This window comes from Thermobia domestica, chromosome 7, assembly GCF_964235325.1.
Source record: "Thermobia domestica chromosome 7, izTheDome1.hap1.1, whole genome shotgun sequence".
Taxonomy (NCBI): domain Eukaryota; kingdom Metazoa; phylum Arthropoda; class Insecta; order Zygentoma; family Lepismatidae; genus Thermobia; species Thermobia domestica.
The window spans coordinates 181,145,891-181,170,731 of record NC_137460.1 but is presented as its reverse complement, the minus strand read 5'-3'; the positions used below and the strand labels follow the sequence as shown (position 1 = coordinate 181,170,731).

At 35.8% G+C, this 24,841-nt stretch overlaps 1 protein-coding gene across 4 annotated transcripts in view; it reads left to right on the top strand.

Moving 5' to 3' along the window:
* Positions 1-24,841, top strand: part of hep (hemipterous) — a 239,173-nt gene that overhangs the window by 21,087 nt on the left and 193,245 nt on the right. For all 4 annotated transcript variants that reach the window (XM_081765643.1, XM_081765642.1, XM_081765645.1 and 1 more), the window contains exon 2: positions 17,177-17,346. In XM_081765643.1, coding sequence (XP_081621769.1) covers positions 17,177-17,346 — 170 coding nt within the window. The remainder of the gene's footprint in view (positions 1-17,176; positions 17,347-24,841) is intronic.

The following is a 24,841-nucleotide window of genomic DNA, read 5'->3' as shown; positions in this document are numbered from 1 at the left end:
ACACCTTTTACGTACTCCAGACTTTTTTTTTTACTTTATTATATCTGTGATACTATCCTTTTTGTTCTTGGGTACTTCATTTTTCCTGTCAGAGAAGGGTGCAAAAGACCTCGATGTCAACGCGCCCATATAAACCCTTTCAATCAATCAATCATTACTCAGCATCAATGTCTCCATTAGCGTAATCGGTATAATGATGGGACGTAAAACTTAATTATTTCATTTCATTTTTCTTTTATAACTGTATCTCACTTTTCCTGTGAAGAGAGCAACATCTAAGCGAGCATTCAGTGAATTAAATCACTAAAATCTATATTCATAGGATAATTGTGCAGATCAAGTTGACCCCTTTGGCAAATTTCAGCATGGAAAGCAAAAAATGGCAGTACATTAATATCGAAAATGTAGTTAACGAATTCCTCTCTGAAAAAGATCACCTGTACAGTTATTTTTCAAATGGTAATTTATAATTTACTTACGTTGATTGAAATTTCTCCATAGCTATGGGGGCGAGACACTGAAACCATCCCTACCAAGAGGTGAAGATGACATGTAAAAGACGTCAAATACGAACGATATTAGTGTCGAATTCATGTGCAAAGATGAACAGTGACACTGTTGATGCTGCGAAGTCCAAATTAAGCCTTGGTTGGCATGGAGTTGACAATAGGAGAATGACAGGCAAAAATAATCGAAAATATTCTATATTTGTGTCGAATGGATAGTTTTCGGGATCACTGACATAAAAGGTGATATTTCAGATGTGGATATGTCCAAAGTTGACCCTATTGGCATGAGGTCATAGGGGGAACCACTGAAGACTTCAGAACAGTTTCTTTTTAGTGCGTTTCAATACACTGCGGGTGAAAAGTGATAATGCACAAATACTGATATCACGCTCAGAATTATCGGAGATATAACTTCTGGGGAAACATTACTAACTACTCACTCTCTAAAATTTTCACTGCTTTGCAGGGGCGTAGACAAGGCTTTTTGAGGGCATGTTTTACTAAAATGTCGATCATCATCTCTAAAATTAGATATAGTTTACAGAAAAGTGGTGATTTCTTGGGGCAGGAGCTCTGTATTGCCAAGGCCTGCATTCTGTGTACGTCCCTACTGCTCTGAATTGTCATAAGCTCCTCTTCAAATGTAAGACGTAAAATGTAAATAAGAAACGTATAACATAGAATACAATATATATGGAAAATATGTTATAAATAAGAAATACAGTAGAAAATAATTTTAAAACATAACGTTGAAGGACAAGCTTTTTTTTACAATCATACTTAAATGCAAAATATACTTTTAAAACAATTTTCCATTTGTGCAAGGCTACAAACAAGTGAGGAGTGCCATCTGGTAGCCACTATTCATCTCTTCGAACCAGAAATCTATGAATTTGAAACCAATATTTTCTAAATATATATACATGCATTACAGTAAGAACTGAATTTTGTATTAACGCCTGACTGTCGTCGTTGTGCAAACATTCGTGATGATATTCCGTGGGGAAATGAGTTAACATTAAGGTTGTAAGATTTAATATCAAGTTTGAAACATCGCAAGTTAAAGAAACGCATGTAATAACAAATATCATATTTGAAAATAATTTCGAATTAAAGTAGCTGTGACTACATTCCTTCAAAATTGAACTTGTGGAATGCACAGTATGAGCATAGCTCAAAGAAAATAATCAATAAGAATGGTCTTCATTCGAAGCTCGGACCATACATGTAGGAATAACTTACATTAAGCATTCACCTAAGAGACAATGACGCACTGGGTTTGGCACTACTTTATCAGATGGTTCTATCAAATGTCACCTAATTAACACAATAGTAACAAATTTTACTGCCCTAAAAAGTGTTCTGAACAAGATGTTCATTATGCACATTGTAACTAAGTTACAAGAGGTTTATATCCTATCAGAACGGAGGATCCACCAAGTCAACTTTTGGAATATTTCATTAAGTTAGCTTTCAACGTAGCTAAAGGAAACGTATGTGAATGAGTACAGAGTTCTGCGTAGCAGAATAGATAAAGTCATGGATCGATAACTACAATGTTCGCGGTTCGAAACCAGTCTCGGAAGCTGCAGATTTTTTAAATTATTAATTCCTCAGTTCTCAAAATCTTTCTCACCATTCGTAATTATCTGATGCTCTCAAAAGTGTTCTCCACCTTAATTCGACAACTGCCTAATGTGATCCTCGCAGTTCGAAACCTTCCCATATTCTGTTTCACAAAATCACAAATTCGTCATAATACGAATGCTGTCCGATCATTTTTTCCCCGGTCTAAATCTGTGTATATAAATCATTCCTCTCTGTCTCCATATTTCAATCTCTCTCTCTCTCTCTCTCTCTCTCTGTCGCCCAGGAACTCATATGGCTTGAGATGAAACCTTCGACTCTTGATACCAAATGTAAACTCTCTAGCAATGTGCTATCGTAACTCTATAGGTTTGTTGCTAAAAGCAGTGTCATTTTAGATTTTATTCGGGGAGGGGGGGTATCCTCCGACAAAAATTTTTCACTTTTTTATTAGTGTATTACTATACATTTGATCAAACAATATGTATTTATGAAGCTCAAGGGAGGGGAAATTACAGCCTCCTGTCCTGCCCAAATGACGCTCGTGGAACATTTGCTTGCAATTACTGAAAAGAAATTAAATAAATCATTGAACAACACTTATTTCTGTCAGTAGATATTCTCGAGCTCTGTACTACCTACATTACAGACTTTAGGAAGCACAAAACTTACTGCCGTTATTGGCAATTTCCATAGATTTCTTAGGGAGCATCTTACTCTTTAAAGAAGGAAAAGAATGAAACTAAAGGTATTAATGAAGCTATGGGAAGATTGTGAGACTTTTTTTTTTTTTTTTTAATTTAGGCTTCTAAAAGATATTTCAGAACAAACGAATGAAAAGGACTGTTTTTGTGCTATAACATTGTAAACTTGATTCCTGTTTTTTTTTTTTTTTTCTGAGTGGAAATAGTGTACAACGTCACACACACTGCTTTAGACAATGAGAGGTGGATTAGGGGAGGAGTTGGAGTTGGATCGTACTAGAAGCAACTAATCGATTGAGAAATGTATTTCTGGATGCGTAAGAAAACGGGACAAGAGTTTGTTATTAATTTGGACTTAGAATTTTTGTAACAATTTCTATGCCACGAACTGTACCAATTTTCATCATCCTGCGCAGAAGATGGGTGTGTTAAATACTCTAATACACAGTGCACACCAAATAGCAGATGCAGATATTATAAGCACAGAACTCTGTCACCTGGAAACGGTATTTAAATTCAACGGATATTCGTCGAAGCAGATGAAGAGAACCATGAGAAAATACAGTATCAGAAATTGCGCCACAAAAGAAGACAATACGGCAGACAAGGGAAGTATTGGAGTTACTCCATATATGGGAAAAAACCTCCAATCAACTAGCAAGACTGATGAAGAAATTCAACATCAAGACGGTACACTGCCTCGCACCGAAGATCAAGAGTTTACTACCAACCCCAAAAGATCCGTTGGGATTAGAGACACCGGGCATCTATAGGATCACATGTGAATTTAACGCCACTGACATAGGCGAAACGGGAAGGAATATTGAAGAGAGAATGAAAGAACACCAGCAACACATCAGACTGAAACAACCTGAAAAATCTGCAATAACCGAACACTGCATACAATATAATCATACGGCTATGTGAGACCAAATTGTAGTTCTAAAGAAAAGCAAACAGTTCTGGGAAAGGAAAATACACGAAGCTGTATGCATTCGTACACAGAAGCCCTCCATCAACAGAGACGAAGGTTATTATTTGCCTGACATCTGGCTTCAGCTTCTCAGTACAAAAAGAACCATCAGCCAATGAGAACAGTTTCCACCAGCAACATCAGAGCACGCTATTGGCCGATAACAACAACCAATAGAAACACAGCAATTCCTTAAGACTACAATGTAAATTGTACGACCAGCACACTCCAACCCATAGCTCTGAAGATTTTACCGCTGTATGGTAACGTAAGCTCAGTACAACATTCACTCTGGCAGCAATCTCGAGAACATTGGATTAATAGTAGACGCCAGCAAAACTTCAAGATCATCGTGAGTATGATGTTAGTTTAACGAAAAAAGCGCTTGGCCCTATCTATTATAGTTTTTGTTGTATGAAGATCAACGTTGAAACCTGAAACAGTTAATTTTTACCAATTGAGATTTGAATAGAATATTAACAGAGGAGATTTAACAGATTCTTGGAACGCTGCGCTGAATCGATTGGGAAAAAATGCTTCTCGATATGCCTGACCACTTTTGGTTTGATACCGCCGAGAGACGGACAAACGGTCTATAAGATTTGCGACACTTTTCATAGCATAGTCTGAAAGTCTGATAATAATACCAAATTATACTTATTTCAAGGAAACTTCTGCATCCAGTTGTAGTGCTGTGTTATTTTTTTATCGGCTTTGTTTTCAATGAGCCTATAGTTCTTGCTCAATAGTTACCCTGTATTTGTGGTGTTTAATTTAACGACTGTTCGGTACAACATTGATTATATTTGTAATTAGGAATATAGTTTGTCAGTAGCTTACGCCCCATCACTGATGTGTACAGAAGTTGTGATTTTGCCATTTTAAAGTGTTTAAGATAGACATGAAATGTTCTAGTAAAGAAACACCTTACTATACGGTTCCATATTACGTCAAAGAATACTAATAGACTAGTGAACATACTTAATATTTTGTTTTTAGTTACGACATTTTGTGTGTGTACAATCTGCTGGTCCTTAGGAGGGCAAAGAAAAATTAAGAATTTCCTGCAGAGTTTGAACACAGGAACGTTTCAGTGATTAACTGTTCGCTGAAACACATAACTGTTTCTTACGCTCTGTGAAAACTGTTGTTGAAGTTGTATCAACTTTTTAGTAGTTTGTCTTTGCAAACAATAATTGAAAATTACAACTTTTCCAACCCCCCCCCCACTTTTTAAAATTTTTTTGTACAAACCACGATTTATTTTACGTTATATTGTTCTACATGACATCGATGTTGTATGTTTCATGACAGGAAAAAAACACTGAATCGTATGAAATGAACTTCCCAATATAGAACTTGGCTAGAAGTCGGAATTTTATCATGTCATTTTCATTAAAATGCGCTATTAAGGGGAATGGGAAGTTACCATATACGCTCAAAATTAAATATCTCATGAGCGTCTTATATTAGAAAGAAGAAACTTGTTACATAAATTCTTTATTTAAAGAACTGGCTTCTGTTTCTAAAGGCGGATAGAGCCAATTTCTAAAATATGGTAATTTTCCGCTCTTTTTCTTAAATTGACCGAGTTGGGGAAACGCTTGATCCGTTTAAAATTAATTTTGAACTTAATTAATTAGTATTTGGGTCAACTGGTATTTTAAAATTAACTTAGCTTCACAGTAAGAAACTGGATACAATGCACTAGCGCACACAAAAGTGAAAGTATGCGCTCATAGTATATAAATTTGGATTTAATTTAGAGATAATGCAGTCCATAGTACCTTTTAGATCAAACTTCGACTTGACTTAGTTTGTGGATTGGGAAGAAAATGAGAACTTTTATCAAAAGGTTGGAAGTTAATTTGTTTGTGTCTTCTGTCAAAATATTCGTATGCTTCTATCAAAGTATTTATATGCTTGTGAAAGATTTCGTTTTATATTGTCTCTTATCTTGAACTGAACTGAACGGTATTTGACGAGTTTTGGTTTTGGAGTTCCGGACTCTTCTGATAAATCCCTGCCTCGAATATATGATGAATGGCATATGTAGTTGAAGAGCATGGGAAATTAGTAGAGACGCAACTGTCACAGCCTCTTATTAGAATGTGTGTTGGAAGATCTATGGATTTAAGTCCACAGTATTTATAGTGATGCAGAGTTGGATGGAGGTTTGCCATTGGCAATTTCGTATGAGGATACTGAAAACAGATTGGTGCTCTAAGTATTCAGTCGTGATGCACTAAAGTGGTCCTAATAAGGGTTTGGTTCTGAATGCAGAGTTAGACTTCTGCGGTTATGTCATCCATGATTTCACATAGAATGGAGAGTTTCGTGAATATATCTTCTGCCTTTTTGAGAGATGATAAGCGGTGTCTAATTGCTGAGATGATTTTCGGAATCTGAAGGTCACGAAATATGTTAATAAATTCTTTCATAACTTTACCATTTGTATCTGAAGAGGCAACAATGTTTTCGGGAGCAATGTTTTCGGCTTCTGAGACGTGTAATTGGTCCTCTTTGCGTAAATATCTTGAGGCTTTGGTGGATGCGGTAGATTTGGAATTGAATTGGTCGTCAGTGGCGGAAAATCTTGTGATTATGGAACTTTCTGTTGGAGTGATTTCCGAGACAGTATCTTGTAGATTACTGGGCAGCGCCGGTAATTTGCGGCGTGTCCTCCTCTACAGTTCGGACACTTTACAGTGTCATCTTGGGATTTGGGTATATATTCATGCGTAATATGGTGTCCAGCACATTTAACACATCTGGGGTTGGCGTACAAAAGTTTTGTGCATGTCCTATTCTCTGGCATCTATAACATTGAATATAGGGCTGTTTCCTATATGGCTCCACTTTAATACGGTAAAATTCTAAGAATTGAAGATAATATATAGCCTTCGTAAATTGTGTCTTCTGTAATGTCACTAGAAACAGGAGTAATGGTAGTCCCCCTTTCCCTCTCATCTGTTGAACTGAAATTACAGGGTATTCCCTGTTGAGCAGATCTGATTTTATATTAGTGATGGATGCATCAATCGGTAGATTGCGAATTACCACTTTAATCAATGTAGTTTGTTTTACCATTTCTAAGGCGTATTGTAATTTAAACTGTTAACAAAACTCAATGAGAGCATTGTAATCATCTTGAGAACGGCAAGTGAATTTAATGCGGTCTGCGTATACAGTGCAATATAGAATTTCGTTTCAAGCTAGAGATGCTCCATGAGTGAGTTTGTATCCCTTGCTGTCTGGATATTAGTATATACTTAGCGATTTAATTTTTCGCTGAATTCCTGATAGGTCAGAGCTAACTTCAGGAATAGAAGGTGTTTCATCTTTTTTCTATGGATGACTATTTGTTTCCATCTGATTTGTAGCATCATCTGTAGAATCCACAGACATAGCAATAGGATCAAACTTGTTTTCTGTTGGTACAAGAATAGGATGATCTTCTTTCGGTTTATAAGTACGTTTTGCCACTTGAAACGGTCGTTTATCTGATTTAGGTTGATTAGAGACAGAGACCAATATTTATTTTTTGTCCATATTTTGAGGTTTTGATACTATAATAGTCTAACTATAATAACGTCTGTGATCGGCTGTTGAATGTTTGCCCTGATATTTTTAGCAGGTATATCTTATGTCTGTCACAAAACCTCGTGGATTCGAAGGTAACATATTGCTCCGAAGATGAGATATGATCTCTTATCTTGATTAAAGTTCCGTTTTAATTTATTGCTGAGTGTTGTATTCAACTTGTAGTCCGTTCGTACCCATACATTAAAAAGAAGGCAGATTTCTTGGTTTCTGATTGGACAAATGTGTTCGCTTCAAATGCCACATGTAGTACTAGCTTCAGTCATTGTGATTGATCCTCTTGAACTAAGAATTTTACTGAATTCTAGAGGGTTTTATTGACAGCTTCTACGAGCAAAATATCACTGATTATAACGGACAAAATTCGTATTGGAAATTGTAATTTTTTGGTGAAGTTTGAAATTTTGGTGTATAGACTGGATATTGGTCTAATTGGATATAACGGAAAGCTCCATATTACAATATAATGTTCTCAACAAGAAATTTTTCGACTGTTTCGGCCGTAATAATGTCTGTGATGGATGTTATAATGTACCTGTTTGCATGCTTCGTAGCTACTAGAATACATTTTGTTTCTGTGTCTTCCGTTGGGAATGGTCCTAAAGCGTTAAATTGCCATTTATCGGCAATAAAAATCGATTAGATAATATAACAATTCAGGTTATGTTTTTGAGGAAGTCTTCAATTTACGGCAGTCTCTGCGTATCTTAATTTTAAAAACCAAGAATGATTCCATATTTAACACGTAGTATTTGTTAAGGACTGCATTATAGGTTTTAGTAAATCCAAAGTGTGGCGCTGTTGGTTGTCCATGAATTATTTCGAACTATTGGTTTACTCAACATTTAGTTATGCACAATAGATAAAGGAGTTGCTAATTCCGGATGTCTATGAGCACGGTATAGTAGGTTGTCCTTTCCTTTATTCTACAAACTGTGAAAGTGGTGGGCTGTGTTCTATTTGAAGAATGGAATCTTGTAGTGCGTTTGACCGAAATACATTGGCGTCTTCCGTCTCATGGGAATCGCCTTCTTTTTTTTTTTCCTTTTTGGATCGTCTCTTTGTTGTGGATGGCTTACAATATCTGCTGGATGATCCTGTCCATCCATATGGCCAATGCCAAATTGTTAAGAAAGCCAAGAATAACTTGTATCGTTCGCCTTTGAAATACTTGAATTCTAAAATAAAGGGGAAGTTGTTTGGAAGGAAACGTCTCGAAGTGTTAGGTGTTGGAAGGAAAATAGTCAAATAAGACAGGTACACCAGGTTAAATCTGAAACTATTGGTACAGGTGATATTTCAATAACAATTGATCAGGAAAATTTCTACCACATTTACTTAATTCTATCACTAACATTTAATTACTATCTTTCCACAGGTACACTCATGTCCAAAATTTTTGTTGCATGTCTATAAATGATTTTGTAGGAATATAATTTGATTACGAAATGGCCTGGTACTTCTTATAATGTTAGTATGTGTATAATCGGCAAAGACATGTATGTGGCAAATTTCATGACAAAGGAGCAGTAAATAAGAACAATAAAACGAAAATAAAACTTTCTTGTCCATTTAACAACGTTTTGTTTTACTCATTCTAATTTTCGTATTTATATTTCTTTTCCTATGAAATTTACCACCAATATACACATAGTATCAGTATTAAAATACCCTTCAAAATCATTATCAAATTATATTCTTACGAGAAGACAGTTACAGATATGCGACAATCATTTTGGACATGAGTGTATCTCTCTCACAATATGGGAACTCGCGAAGGTCCTCTCACTTCCAGAAAAGGACAACGTTGACAATATTGGAGACTGTCGTCCAGTCAGTATCTTTCCCATGCTTTCTAAAGTTTTCGAATATATTGTGAATGATTAAGTTCGGGAATACTTAACAACAAATAATTTGTTGGATACATATCAATCTGGTACCGTAGCACATGTACTACACTAGTGAACGTAACAGATGATATAGGATAGGCTATTTATGACAAGAAACTGATGCTGTACTTTGCTCTACTTGACTATGTTAAGACATCTCAAACAATTGATTTCGACATATTGGTTCTGAAATTATGATTGTTGTTTAAATTTTCTGAACCAATGATTAAATGGTTTCACTTGTAGATTCAATAACATAAACAAGAAGCATTCGATCAAGATCATAAATTAACATGGCATTTTATCTATAGTTCAGAACCAGAAGATAGCGCATTAGGTCCCCTTCGCTATGCTCTTTACATTAATGATCTTCCTAAAATTCTGACGTATTTTAAATACCATATTTACACGGACGATTTTCAGTTATATTTCTCTTTACCGCAGCAAGATACTAAGAGTGCGATAAGGAAAATAAATACCAATTTAAGAAAATCAGCAACTGGTCTACGACTCACAGATTAAATTAAATGCAACAAAATCTTTTTGGCTCCCCAAGAATTCTTTCTTCTATTAGTTCCTATTAGTGTAATTATAAAATTGTACAAATACTATTATTCCATTCTTCACGATTGACAGAATCTTGGCAGTCATACTAAATCAAAATCTCTCCTGGTCAGATAAAATAAATGGAGTTTGTTAAAGAGCATTCGGTGTTTTGCACACATTAAATCGGCTAAAAAAAAATTCTTACCGATATCTCTAAATACCAGACTTGTCAAAGTACTCGTGTTTCCACATCTTGACTGTTGCGATTCAGTCTATTCTGGCCTTCCCGATAATCAATTAAAGCGCTTGCAAAGAGTGTAAAATGCTTGCATTAGAATTATTTTTATTTAAATTATAGTGAACATCTCGCACTGTGTTATAAAATAACTTACGGCTGACGTTAGTAGAACAAGAAATTAGTATAATCTTACCTCTTTTTCGAGAGAAATTAGTATAATCTTACCTCCGAGCGAGTCTCTTTTTTATCTAAAAGTGTCCTTACTTAGTCATGTTGGCCAACGTACTAGAAAATGTCAGTAATTAAATACAAGAAAATAATAATGATGATGAATAGAAAATGACATAAATACAAAGTAATAAATATAGTCAGTATGTGTGTGTTTGTGTGGGAGGTTGGAGGGGTTTCTGTCTCCCTGGAGGGAAGTTGTCTGTTCTGTGTTTGTCCTACCTTTTTTTTTTTTTTTTTTTTGTTAACTACAAGGGAATTTGCAACAGGTTACTACTTCTCTTTATTCAACAGGATTCCCATCGACCTGGTAAACCGGGAAAATGAGGGAATTCATGTAATTCAAAAGTCTCTTGAAAGCATAATTGCTAGTTTATATTCAATCTAACGTAATTTTGAAATTTCTTTATATTTTTATTTTTTTTAAATACTTCTTGGAGCGTTTTCATACAGTGAATGCCTTCTATGATCTCTGCTTGCTTATCACTCAACTTTAGCGAAAGAAAGGAAGAAAAATGTAATAAATGAGGAAAAATATGAACTAGAGTATACGCGCAAAATTTTCTACTCATTGGTATACGTACTGAAAAAATAAAGAAAGAACATGTTACTGACAATTACCACGTATTATAACTGTAATCTGTGCACTTCTCTTATACGAAAATCAATGGCATATCTAATACACTCTTTCTGGCATCTTAGACAAAGAAAAAGATGAACAAAAACATGTTTTTCCAAAATGTGTTGGGAATAGTTTTTGAAATCACTAGAGGTAATTGTAAACCCGCCAAATTTAGCGAACAATCTCTGACGTTGGCAGCGCTACCTGATGAAACACAAAAATGAATGAGAGAGCGAAATTCAGTTGTAATTGCGCATTTTTGTCCTCTATTTTAGCAAAATCGGAGGACAGTATATATATATATCCTACGCGATCTACTACGGAACTAATTTGATCTTGACTAAAGGACTTCTTGACACAATGAACTCAAAATTGAAGTGTCAAATTTTTGCAAAACTCTGGTGGTATCAGGAAAGTATAGAGCTGACACATCATGAAAAAATCTAGTTTCCGAAATCAAGTAGTTATCATGGTAGGCAGGGGCAAAATATGAGAATATTTTATAATGGAGTATATGGGAGACTACATGTGACCTTTTTTAAGGTACGTTGGGTTGAGCCTAGGGATCTGAAATTTGGACAGCATGTAAAGCATATACACCGACAAATAATAGTTAAAAAGCATAGTGGAGACTATAGTTTGCGACTTCTGTGTCAGACAAAAAGTGTGAAATGGAGCATTATTATCCATGGAGATGCGTAGCAGCTGACATTAATTAAATTAACATTTTCTTCGGGTTCTGGTCGTACATATAAAATATGACTAATTGATAGCAAACGAAATATAAAAACGAGAACAATTAATAATCAGTATGCCACATGGATGAAACAAAATTACACTGACTCCAAAATGCATATAATTTACACCAACTAAAATTAGTATTTCCTTCAAGGTCTTGTCGTAGAAAAGCGACTAATCGAACTCAAACCAAACGAAAAAAGAAAAAAGGACAACATTGTATAACCCTTATGAGACATAAACGAAACAAATTGACACTGACTGCAAGGATGTGGAACACTTCATACCAACTCTGTGCTCTCAGTCACAAGTCTTTAGTGCCAACGAAAATATTATTTAAGTGTACAGCAAGAAAAGTAAATGTGGTGTACCTGCCTAGGCGATATGGTAACAACCAAGAACCCTTACTCCACTTGGGCACTTACAATACCAACAAGTAATGGATTTTGACCCAACCTGGGTGTTATCAAATTCTACAAAAAGAACGTAACATAAGGATCGCATATGTCGGGATTGTATTTTAAACCTTAAAATGTTAAAAGTAACTGCATTATAAAATAAGGCGAAGCTGCCATCACTTTTCATGTATTCAGCCGCATAGGCCTGAGCATTCTCGATTTGGTAGATGTTATTTCGTATAAATCATCTCGTCTACAATTTGATGAAGGGTCGTATCTCAGAATCTCACTTTTTCAGACATAAAGAAAGAGATATAATTCCACAGAGGACGAGAAAGTTAAATATGCAATAATTGATCAATAATTCAACATAATTATTATCTGGAATAGATGACGAGTTATTACATATTCAACTGCTTTCATGTCCACGTAATTATTATTTCTTTCTTTATGTGTGAAAAAGTGAGATTTTGAGATACGACCCTTCGTCAAATTGTTGACGAGCAGTTAGACGAGGAAATTTAGTGAGTGAAGTAGCATCACATGGCGTCCAAACCTGCGATGTTCACCTAGTAATGTCTCCCGAATCAGTAAGCTTTTGTTGCAGATGATTTGGCAGATTAGCACGTGATAGCATAATAGCAACTTCTTGCATTTCATCGGAATCTTTAGTGAGGGGCACTGCAAACTGTTTTTCCACGGCGCAAGCAATCAAAAGATATGCACGAATATGTGCCAACGCTGCTATGGTTCAGGGTGTCTACCAGTCAGGGAATTTCATTTTGTGTCAGGGAAAAATCTTTCCAAGGACCTCTATAATGGAAACTAGTCTAAGCCTAGCTGGGGCTTCGCCCCAAGACCTTCGCGCTATCTCGGGCTACGGTCTCGCACCTCGTAAACCCACAAGCATGCCAAATTTCGTCATTATTGCCCTACCGGAAGTACCAACATTTTGGGGTGCAGAATATGTGCCACTTAAATAACATGGGAAAGATTTTTCAGTTTCTCATTGAACCCACCTAAAATTGATTTATTTTTTGTTAGATAAACGCTATCAGAAACCTTGGCCTCCCAGCTGTCGTATTTTCCTATATTTTGGAAATTTGTGTATATATGTCCTATATTTCCTGTATTTTTCAGTCATTGAATTATTAAAAACACAAACTAAGGGCAGTTCCAGTGATGATTTAAATTGGTACATATTATTAATATGCTAAATGTGTCTTAGCATTTTTTTCTGAGGACCAGTCACTAATTCTCACTATTATTATTATTATTATTATTATTATTATTATTATTATTATTATTATTATTATTATTTCCTATCCTCCCATGTCCACTCTTTTTTTCTTTGTTTTCTATGTGCTTGTTCTTTCCTAGCGAGGCTTAACTGAGGAACCTTGCTATGCTCCAGTTTCTTATAACGCAAGTTGTATCAGCGTTTTCTTTCAGCAGTGTTTGCAGCAGTATTGGCTGGCCATTGGTTTTTGCAGCAGTTGGTATTTAAATTCTATTATAGTGTGATGACTAAATAATAAAAATAAATAGGAGTGGAAATGGTGGCTTCATGAGTTATACTAAGAAAAAGATAGCGACAGAGACAGGGAAAATTATAATTTTATCAGGGAAAGTCAGGGAATTTGGTTAAACTTGCTTGGTAAGACATCCTGTGGGGACTCTTATTTCTGAACATTTTAAACTTCATTTTGATGTGCCCATTTTTGGCCTCTACTGGCCATCTGCCTTTGGTGACTACACGTGAAAAACTTGCATCTACTGCTTCATGTTGTTTTGAAGCCTTTTGAATAAGAGCCGTCATATTGGCAAGTATTTCTGCTTCCTGCAATACAAGTATGGAATCCCAAAATCCTCAAATGACCAGGACGCAGTCACCAAGCTCTATGAAGTCGTGTAAATTATTAGCAGCATCTCGTGTAAATTATTATTGGTAATTGACATCGTTATTTGCACCTACGAATGGGTCTTTAACATTCACAATAAACCCAGACTGTGTGACAATCATCATTGACTTTACAAGAGGACGACATTTCTGTACACTGTATAAGGGCTTCTAAACACTGTAATTATTTGACTTTTCAGTATATATGTAAGTACAATACATAACTAACTCAAGTCTATTTGCTGGAATTCCATATAATTGTTTACTTCACTCCGGAACTTTGGTAAGAACGAGATCGCGATCTATGTTTTTAATACCTAGAACAGTGGGAACAAACCTTTCTACCAAGACCTCCTGAACGGATTACAGTGCTCTACATACTCCACTTTCATCTTTGTATTTAAATAGTGCAGCTATGAAACTGTTTGACAAATCATGTCGCAGTTTCATAAGGAGCATTGCCAATCTGTTATCGACACTCGTGTTGCCACTTGGTCGCAAATGGGAACAGAACTGACGAAGATGCATAAACTGTTTGTTTTTTACACCAGTAAAAGCAAATAGGTCATTGTCCAAAACACAGCTAATATCAATAGCGTATGAACAAAGTTCAGTTTGTACACCACAGCTAATCATATCCGCTTCAGTCGAAACAGTTTCGTCATAAGCACCACTAGCCACTGGAACTTCCTTAAGCAAGTTTCTAACTTTGCACCAACAATTTGTACAGAGATAATTAACTTCCGCTACAAAACAAAGATTTCTCAAGCAAACCACGCAAGTAACTTACGGCCTGTAACTCATTTGACATTCAATGGTTCGTTTCCGTTTGCCTCGAAACCATTTTCCACATACTTCACACCCTGATGGCTGAACACTCGCATTCTCACAATAAATGTTACAAGCAATTGTACGAAAGGAATGAGTGATAGAATATCCTCGTTAACTGACAGTCATATCATAACAATGTCACTCCGAAATGGTCACTCTCAGATTGAAAAAAAATTAGACGCACAGTCCTGTAAACAAACACTCTGGACATTTTGTAGCATTCCGATACAAATGAGCGATACCAAAAATACAATTCGCAGTAAGTAACGTAATTGACCGATATTGGTGGTTTTCGTTGCTCCAAGTTATTACGCTTGCACAATCCTCTCTCCCTACACTAGCTATACATTATGCTGGTGCGATGATGATGTTGCTGATCTGGTGGTATTCTGCCCAAGAGTAAGTCTTTGATCAGAAGGTTCTTTTCGAAAGATGAACTCACAGGAACATTATTTTCTGCAACATATTCTCCCATGCGCCGCAAGTAAACATTCTCGATTTCTCACTTTTTGTCCGGCACAGTAGTCGGAAACTATAGAAGTCTCCACCGTGGTTTTTAACTATTATTTGCCGGTGTTTATGCTTTACACGCTGCCCAAAATCCAGCTTCCTAGGCTGAACCCAAGGTACCTAAACAAATTCATTTGTCACAAGCAGTCTCCCATATACTCCATTATAAAATATTTTCGTATTTTGTCCCTGTCTGCCATGATAAATACTTTATTTCGGAAACATAATTTTTCATGATGTGTCAGCTTTATACCTTCCTGATAGCGCCAGAGTTTTGCAAAAATTCGACACTTCAATTTTGATCTTGTGTCAAGGGGCCTTTGGCATGTAGGTAAATGTTGATTTGCTTGGTTTCCTTGTGCTGTATTTTCCTATATATACCTTTAGTTCTCATGTTGTTGTCTATTAAATTTGATGTTTGGCCGTAGTCAAATTTTTGCAAAAGATCTCAGTAACTGTTGTGTAGAACTATAATAGGGGGCGATATATGAAACAAACATGTTAAATATTGCATAAATGCAGTGTATAAGGATGTGTATTAGAATCTATGAGGATGATTTTTTCTTAATTCGGGAAACTCATTACTGGTCCAAGAATTGCAACATTATTACAGTACATCATTTAGCTGTATTGCAAGAAGCAAGAAGTGTCAAGAAGCGATCTCTAAAAAAAAGTAAAAATAATTTGAAGTCTTATTTTGAAAGTTGAAAAATCTATATAAATTATTTAAGCAATGTAAAGATTGATTTGAGTTTTCTTTTTTTTTTTTAAAAAAAAAAAAGAGGGAGAAGAGAAATCAACTCAATTATAAACGATGTAAGATCAGGAAGTCGCCAAAATCGAGCAACGTGTGTATTTCTTTCACGATATACTTAAGTTGTGTTATGGTTTATGTGTAAAATAATCCAGATCGAATGGATCACTAAATGTATCAAATATCAGTTAGTCACTGCAAATTAAAATATAGAATATACGAAAAGCTGTAGTAATTCAAAAAGTAAAGGCACATTTGAGAAAAGCTGTACTTATTCTAATGATAGAAAACTGAAACATACCTTATTTTTCTACGTAACCTCCCTGGACTTCAAGCACTTTTTCCAAAGTTTCACAATTTTTTTGATTCTGTCAGAAAAAAAAAAGTTTTTCGGTTATGTCTGTAACCAATTTTGCACCGCATCAATGACCAGCTGATGGTTGACGTTTAAGTTTTTTAATTTCTGGTGATTATGGGTGTTTCCAAACCATGCTCGCAGCCTTATTTTCCGGTTCGGGATGAGGTACCCAAGTTCCAGTCGTTGAGGTCGATGGCCTGTCGAATCTTTCATCGTCACATAAAGAAGTTCTTCCCTGTTTGAAATGCTCTATCCATACATAGATCTTTTTTCGCGATAAACAGCTGTCACCATACTGTGCTTGCATTCGACGAATAATGTCCGCAGGTTTCACACCTTCCACATACAAAAAGCGAATCACTGCTCTCATTTCCTCCTTGGTGCAGATCACCAATGGAGATGCCATGTTTAACGGTCTCCCACACTCCAACTACTAATGCAGGAATACGAGCAACACGTTGTCTCAAAGTGTTGCCAACTACACTTACTCATCGCTGGTTACTAGCAGTGTTGCCAATCTCTTGAAAGAGAAATTTCAGATGTGTCTTTACTTTTTGAATCCTCCTCGTATATAACTTGTAACTGAATTTTCAGTGTGATATCCATAAGAAAATCAATCTTTTTAATCTTATAAATTACATTATTGAAAGGATATTGTTGCAGTATAAAAAACTACTCTATTAAAAGTATATACTTTAAAGGGAATGTTTACTTATTTTTTAACACTACGAAAACTATATTTGCTGTAAGCGATTAATTTAGTTTTTTTTTCTTTTCTTTTTTTTCAGTTTCAGAGATGGGAGACAGTAGACCTGACGTTACTCCTACACGATCAAGAAGGCCGCTTAATATTTCATTTAATGTGGCCTTACACCAAAGAAATCAAGATGGTGGAGAGATAGAAAATAAACTACAGGAAATAATGAAGATGAGCGGCCTTATTAATATAAGTGGAAAGGTATGTTTGGTTAAATATTTTATCAACGTTAAGGATGTACTGTGTTTTTGATTTTGAAATCAAGGGAATAATTTAAATTTTCAGGTTTACTCTGAAAATTGAATTCTTATTCACATTATCTGTGTAGGTGTCACAGATCGCTTTAAACCGTTAAAAAATTGAAGAAGGAGCAGATTTTAATACTCAAGTTTTATTATTTTAAAATTTTTAAAGCTGAGTCAGATTTAAATAAAGTGGTTGGTTTCAGTATAAGAAACAGTGTTTGCATAATGACCGGCGCTTGCTGAACATATATTATTGATTTGTACATACACGTTAGGGGGTGAACATTTCTCCACCTTAGTTGTAGAATTTCCCTCGAAAACGTTAAAGATAGTAGTGTGGGCATACGAGATATCGTTGTTATAAAATTTTGATAGAATATTTGGAGATTTTGCTTGTAAATATTACATTTTATTCGTGTTTTCAACTGTTCTGGCGTTATACCTATCGATAGTGCTGTATAAAAACCAAACTCTTTGTGTGTAATTTTTCTTCTCCTTGAGCTATGAAGAGTGCATAAGTGAAATAAATGTTAGTTGTACTATTTTAAAGAAGTATGGTAAGAAGAGTATGAAATCGAGACTTTCTTGATTTCTTACGTAAGTTTGAAGTAGATGACATTGAACACGGTTTTCCTACTCTCAATATCTAGCTGCCATATTAAGTGTATCTCCTGTGAATACCCGCAAAGTGGAAAGGTTGTTTTCAAGTATGTCACAAATTTGTACGAAATTAATCTTTTAATGGTATATATATATATAAGACAATACCTGTAATACTTCATCAATACTATCACGGAAAGTATGTTTTAGGCATGTACCATTTTGGCTTGTTTCAGATTTTGCTTTAAACTTTTGAAAATTGTTCTTAGAATCACTATGCATATTTTATTTACTTATATCTGAATAATGTATTTTACATATTGCCTAGAAATGTGCAAAGAGTGTATTTGTGTGAATTTTAACAGTATAAATGTTTAAATTTTAACATCTTTGCAATTATTGGTAAAGTCATTTTCGTAAGTACTTGCTTCTCTGACTGCTATAACTCCATTAGGTGTAGTCCAGTACTTTTGCTGGTATCACATATGCATGGACAGATGCATTCCTACTTACACGCTCGCTCGAATTGTATGAAGTGAAACATTGCTGTTATAATAGTTTCCGAAACATTTTAAACTGAAAAACAAATTAAGTTTTAAGTTATGGGCAAGTTTTTAAGTGTGTGTGTGTGGGGGGGGGGGGGATTGTTGAAAAAATTGTTATTAAGGAGTAAGTTTTATGCTTTTGTTTCACACAACATTTGTCTATTGTTGTGAGTAATCTTTTTGTAAACGTTTATGTTTCAGCCGTTTGATGTAAAATATTTTTTGATTTGTTGGTAGGACAGTGATCCGGTTGCCAAGATAACGTTTTTGTTACTAGGTTTTTGTTTATAAGGAATCAAAATATAACAGAAGAAGACATCCGTTAATATAGACGTGTACTGTACTCATTTGAAATGTTTAATCATTATTATTCGAAATACAGTATGGCACTAAATTCGTTGTACAAAAGCACAGGCGTGATTCCTGGGAGTAAAACAAACAAAAAAGTTCCAATAAACATAAAGCGTAAACCGCGTCGTTTACGTGTTATAGGCTGCCGAAAGTGTGGGAAAACAAATTTTAGAGTTAAATAGTGCACAAACTACTGAGCGTAGACGTAATGCGACATGATATCATCAAAGGATCCTAACCTGCTCTGTCCAAATTTGTAGTTTTCAGATTTGCACAATGGCGGCACAAGGGATTCCTCAAAGAACTTTAGGGATTCCCGGATACTTTATGCCATAAATTGAGTGAACAAAAGCATGTAAAGGATGTCTCACTGTCTGGAAATATGTGGCAGGGAAGTACTCATACTCGTAGATTAAAAGATGGTGGATGAGGTAATTATCACTGTGCGTGGTTGCATACCTTCTAAAAAAAGTACTAGTAAAGACGTTGTACAAGCATTCATTGTAAACGTCACGTAGCTACAATGTAAAAATAGTACATCACAAACCAATAGGTAACAGAAAATAAAGAAGTTTCGATTGCTGATCTAATCATATTAATGATATCGCAGCGCTTTGAGAACGCATCTAATTTTAGTACTACAAGAAGTGAACAAGAACTACTATTAAAAGACAATAAAGAACGCGTAATAATAATAATAATAATAATAATAATAATAATAATAATAATAATAATAATAATAATAATACACATAACTGTTTGAGCACATTTAGTTAGATCAGTATATCACATACATGTGACGTTCTTTTGTTTTTAAACTGACAGCCGTGAAACAAAACATTCATTCCACTTGCGATATTTGTTGTAACAGGAGCTGGTCCTAAATCGTATTACGGGACTGTATACCGAAGAGAGTTATAGAAAGTAAGGTACAGAGGAGAGTCTTCGTTGAAATGAAAAGAGGATGGATGTCAGAACTGTCACTACGAAAGGTGTTCAAAGTTTCGAACCGCCACTTCAATGCAGAGATTACAGCGGCGGCGAAGGAACCGGCGGTCGCGTTGAAACACTCCTGGCGTTTCCTTAATGCTCCAGGCAGCAGCAACAATCTGAGCAACCAAATCCTCCCCTGATTGTAAAGGTGTCGCATAGACTAATTGTTTCATATGGCCCTAGAGAAAGAAATCCAAGGGGTTAATGTCTTGTGAGCAAGGTGTCCAAGATACTGGTCCTTCTCTGCCGATCCATTTGTTCCGAAAGGATACGTTGAGAAAATTTCATGTGCTGGAGCACCGTCTTATATAAACCATATGTTTCGACGAACAGCCAGTGGCATAGTTTCTAATAGTTCAGGCAGAACCTCTTCCAAAAATATGCGATACTTCCACCCGGTCAAGCGTTGTGGAAGTAGGTATGGTCCGATGATAGAATTATCAACGATTCCTGCCCACACATTTACAGAGCACCGTTCCTGATAGGCACGAGTTGATATCCCGCGTCGGTTTCCCTGAGACCACAAATGTTGATCGTGAATATTGAACACTTCATCACAGGAAAACATAGCTTTATCTGTAAAGAGAACATAGGACATGAAGCGGGATTTATTAGGACGCATTTCGCGTAGCCACTGGACAAACTCCCGGCTACGTGGATAATCAGCGTCATGTAATGCATGCACCTTTTGGACGTGGAAAACTGTACATATGATTTTCGTGAAGCACATTCTATACCTGACGGTGACGGGCGTTAACTTCAGCAGCTACTACCCGTGTGCTGGTGGAAAGGTTTGTCTGAACTCGAGCAAGAACGTCCTCCTCAAAAGCCACAGTTCGTACGGTTCTCATTCGCCCACCATTTGGCCTGTGTGCTTCCAGCAATCATGTTTCTCGTAATCTTCGATTTACACTGGAGAAAGATTCGTGTTGTGGAATTCTACGATTAGGAAACTGTTGTCTGTGCAGCTCTTGTGCCAGACGGACATTACCATCCGCTTTCCTGTATGCTAAATAAATATCTGCTAATTCCTCACGTGTGTACTGCTCCATCTTCTCTGTAATCACAGGCTTTGGGCATGCACACCTGAAAGAAGGATTCATTTACTTGTCCATAGTGTCGATCCCGTTCTTCCGCAAGCGATGAACAAACCAGCTCATTCACTCATGTGCAATGATTCCAGTGCACGCACAATGTATCAAAGAAATGAAAGGGGATAACAAAAGAACCAAACAAATATCAAGTTGCTGAAGTTCCGTTGTTTCTTGCAAAGATGTTTTAGAGTTGAGTTTATTTTGAGTTTAACATCCCTTTCAGCAGTGAGGTTATCTAGGACGGGACCTACTGATTAACGTGGAATTCGAACCACATGACTCCCCGCCGGAATCGAACCTGAGTCTCGCACGCCAAAGGCGCCTACACTAACCGCTTAGCCACGAAGGAGCTCAGAAAGATACTGGAAAGAATGACAGACGACTGTGTATATTACGCAACATAAATAAACTAAACGACAGTAGCAGTAGTAACAGATCAGCATGAAAAACGAAATGATGTCATTGATATGATCAGATCAGCAATCAGAATTTCTTTATTTTCTGTTATCTATCGGCTTGTGTTGTACGTATTTTTACATTGTAGCGATGTGACATTTCCAGTGAATGCTTGCACATTCCGCATCAAAAAAATTGCGATACCTAACGCCGTGCAGCTAGGCCACCCAATATACACATTCTTATCCCATAATCGTGTCTGGTAATGAGACCGCCTCTCTCTCCTCCTTTCTTCTCTCTATAACTAAAATTAGCTAACAACATGAACGCAATTCTAATTTCAAACTACACATGCATTAGTATCGATGAAATGAAATAACAAAACCGAGCCGAAACAAGATTCATAAGTTGATTTAGGGAGAAACTAAAACACACACAATGAAAAATTGAAACCAATGCATGTATATTACACAGAGGTTCAGAAATGAGGCAGAGAGAGAGAGAGGGAGAGAGAGAAGGCGAGAGAAGAAGAAAAATAAAAGGGAGAACAGATAAAAATGTGGAATTTAGACTTAGTAAGAAAACAACCTAACATTATAAAGTTCCGTTACCAGAAATCCAACAGTAATATAAAAATAACGTATGTTTATATATATATATATATATATATATATATATATATATATATATAGGACTATTCGAATATATAGAGGATGCTTGAAACATTCATTAAGTCTCTTTCATAAAGGATAGCATACTCAATTTCCAGTAGAAATGTAGATCTCACAGACACATCTAAGATATTGTCAACAGTTTAACACACACGCTTTGTTTCCACACGTGGTTCGGTTGTAAATTCGGTAGTGTTCATTGGACGTACTCATGCAAACCACATTCTAATAAACCAAGTAGGTAGCGTAGGTCATATCTTCCATTCCAGACTACTAATGCAAACTGAACACACACACACACACACACACACACACACACACACACACACAAAAAAAAAAAAAAAAAAAAAAAAAAAGAATGAAAGAAAGATAAAATTGAATGGGAGCTATTTTACTGGTAAATTTTTATAAGAAATATCCTATATTAAAAGTCCAAACCTTATCATAATATAAAGTTACAAATGTTCAAATGGAAAATTGGATGTTCCTTATAGATGTAGCAACCTTGCATGCTTCAAACTTCAACGTGAATAAATCACATTAAATTATAGGACGGAAACAAACTTGTGTCGAACTAGTATAAATAAAATTTTGTTTTCAAATAACCAAAGAGTTTGCCATTTTCTAGTCTTTTCCGAAGTTTTATCTGTTCTGAACATCCAGCATCACTTTCATCTCTTGCGAATATAATGTTGTAATTTGCACAGATATAATGAACACGCTACAGCTCAAATGGATCATAGTGTCAGTCGGATGATGTTGGTTAGCTTATGGACCTCCACTTGGTCGAGTTTAAATCCGTAGTGACCCGGTAATTCGACTGAGACTCGGTAACCTAGATGATAAAAAAGAAATTTTGCTTACTCATTTGCGTTTAAACAGTATTTCTTTCAGAGATGACCAGGACTGGAGATGTTATCCCCACAGCACAAAAACTCGACGCTGAAGTTTACAGTTAATTACATTTTCCAGACCAGGTCTATCGGTCTTTTGCTCCGTTTTAACTTTGGAACAAGAACTTGTATAGGTGAGAGAGAGGGGAGAGAAGTGAAAGATGCAAAGACAGGATAGGGAAACGTCAAGAAAGAGAGAGAAGGAAGAGAGAGACGAATATAAATATGACACTTATCATTACAGAGTATAATGAAGAACACACACACTGTTTATTCGAATTCTCGCCAGTGATGCTTTGTAAGTTCTCCAAGAGAAGATAAATCTCTGTTTTCAGCCATTATTTTATGCGAAAAAAGTTATACTACCTGACGGGGAATCGAACCTAGATTTTCAGCTTGGAAGTTTGATACTTTACCACTACACCACCGATTGCTTTACCCAAACTTTGTCCCACAAATGCTGTAATATTTCTTTCTGAGAACGATAACACGAAAAGTGTTTACTGCAGATCAATGAAATGTTTCGAATATCCCAGTAAATCCCTTGCCCTTTGCCAACCAACATTCGTAAATCGTCTCTATCATATTAAAGGTGTTTGCTTCCACATTCTTAAGCATTGCACTTCTAATATGAGAAATCGATTCTTCACTATCACTTTGTAAAAAATGCAAGCTTGGCGTGAACAGGATTTTAACCTATGCCTGACAGCTTTATTAATCGTAACTCCACGACGTTACACTACACTATCACGCCACCTGAAACTAAAATCGAAATATTACTTACTTTAGCCTTGATCTTTGGAACGAAGGTTATTCCAGTAAGGTTCTTTACACCTAAGTGCACAACGAAATTAATTTATTCGATGACCTAGAGAGAAATTAGTGCCCACCAGTAAAGGAAACCATATTGATACCAGGAAAAATTACAGAAATAAAAACATATTATGAATTAATTTCTCCCTGCAAGTTCAAAAGTACACAAATGATGATGATGATGATGATGATGATGATGATGATGATGATGATGATGATGATGATGATGATGATGATGATGATGATACTACTACTACTACTACTACTACTACTACTACTACTACTACTACTACTACTACTACTACTACTACTACTACTACTACTACTACTACTACTACTACTACTACTACTACTACTACTACTACTACTACTACTACTACTACTACTACTACTACTACTACTACTACTACTACTACTACTACTACTACTACTACTACTACTACTACTACTACTACTACTACTACTACTACTACTACTACTACTACTACTACTACTACTACTACTACTACTACTACTACTACTACTACTACTACTACTACTACTACTACTACTACTACTACTACTACTACTACTACTACTTCTTCTTCTTCTTCTTCTTCTTCTTCTTCTTCTTCTTCTTCTTCTTCTTCTTCTTCTTCTTCTTCTTCTTCTTCTTCTTCTTCTTCTTCTTCTTCTTCTTCTTCTTCTTCTTCTTCTTCTTCTTCTTCTTATTATTATTATTATTATTATTATTATTATTATTATTATTATTAGCAGCAGCATCATCATCATCAATTGGCCGCTTTGCTGGGCTAAATTGAGTAAAAATAATATGCTCCATGCTCCGTTATTCAGTCACTTTTTCTATTACTAAAGCGCTCTTTGATATCGGTCATTTTCGATGAGTTTTATATTTCCCACGTTGCTGAGCACGGCATCTTCCGTGTCATTGTTCATCTCAACCACCCGGAGAACTATGAATTCGACAATAATATTGGTTATTTTGATCATTTTTATAGGTCTTCCCCTCCTCCATGTTGAATTTGGATTTAAACGGCATCAGATGTGTCACTGTTCATCTCAGCGACTCCAAACAATATAGATTCGATACTAATA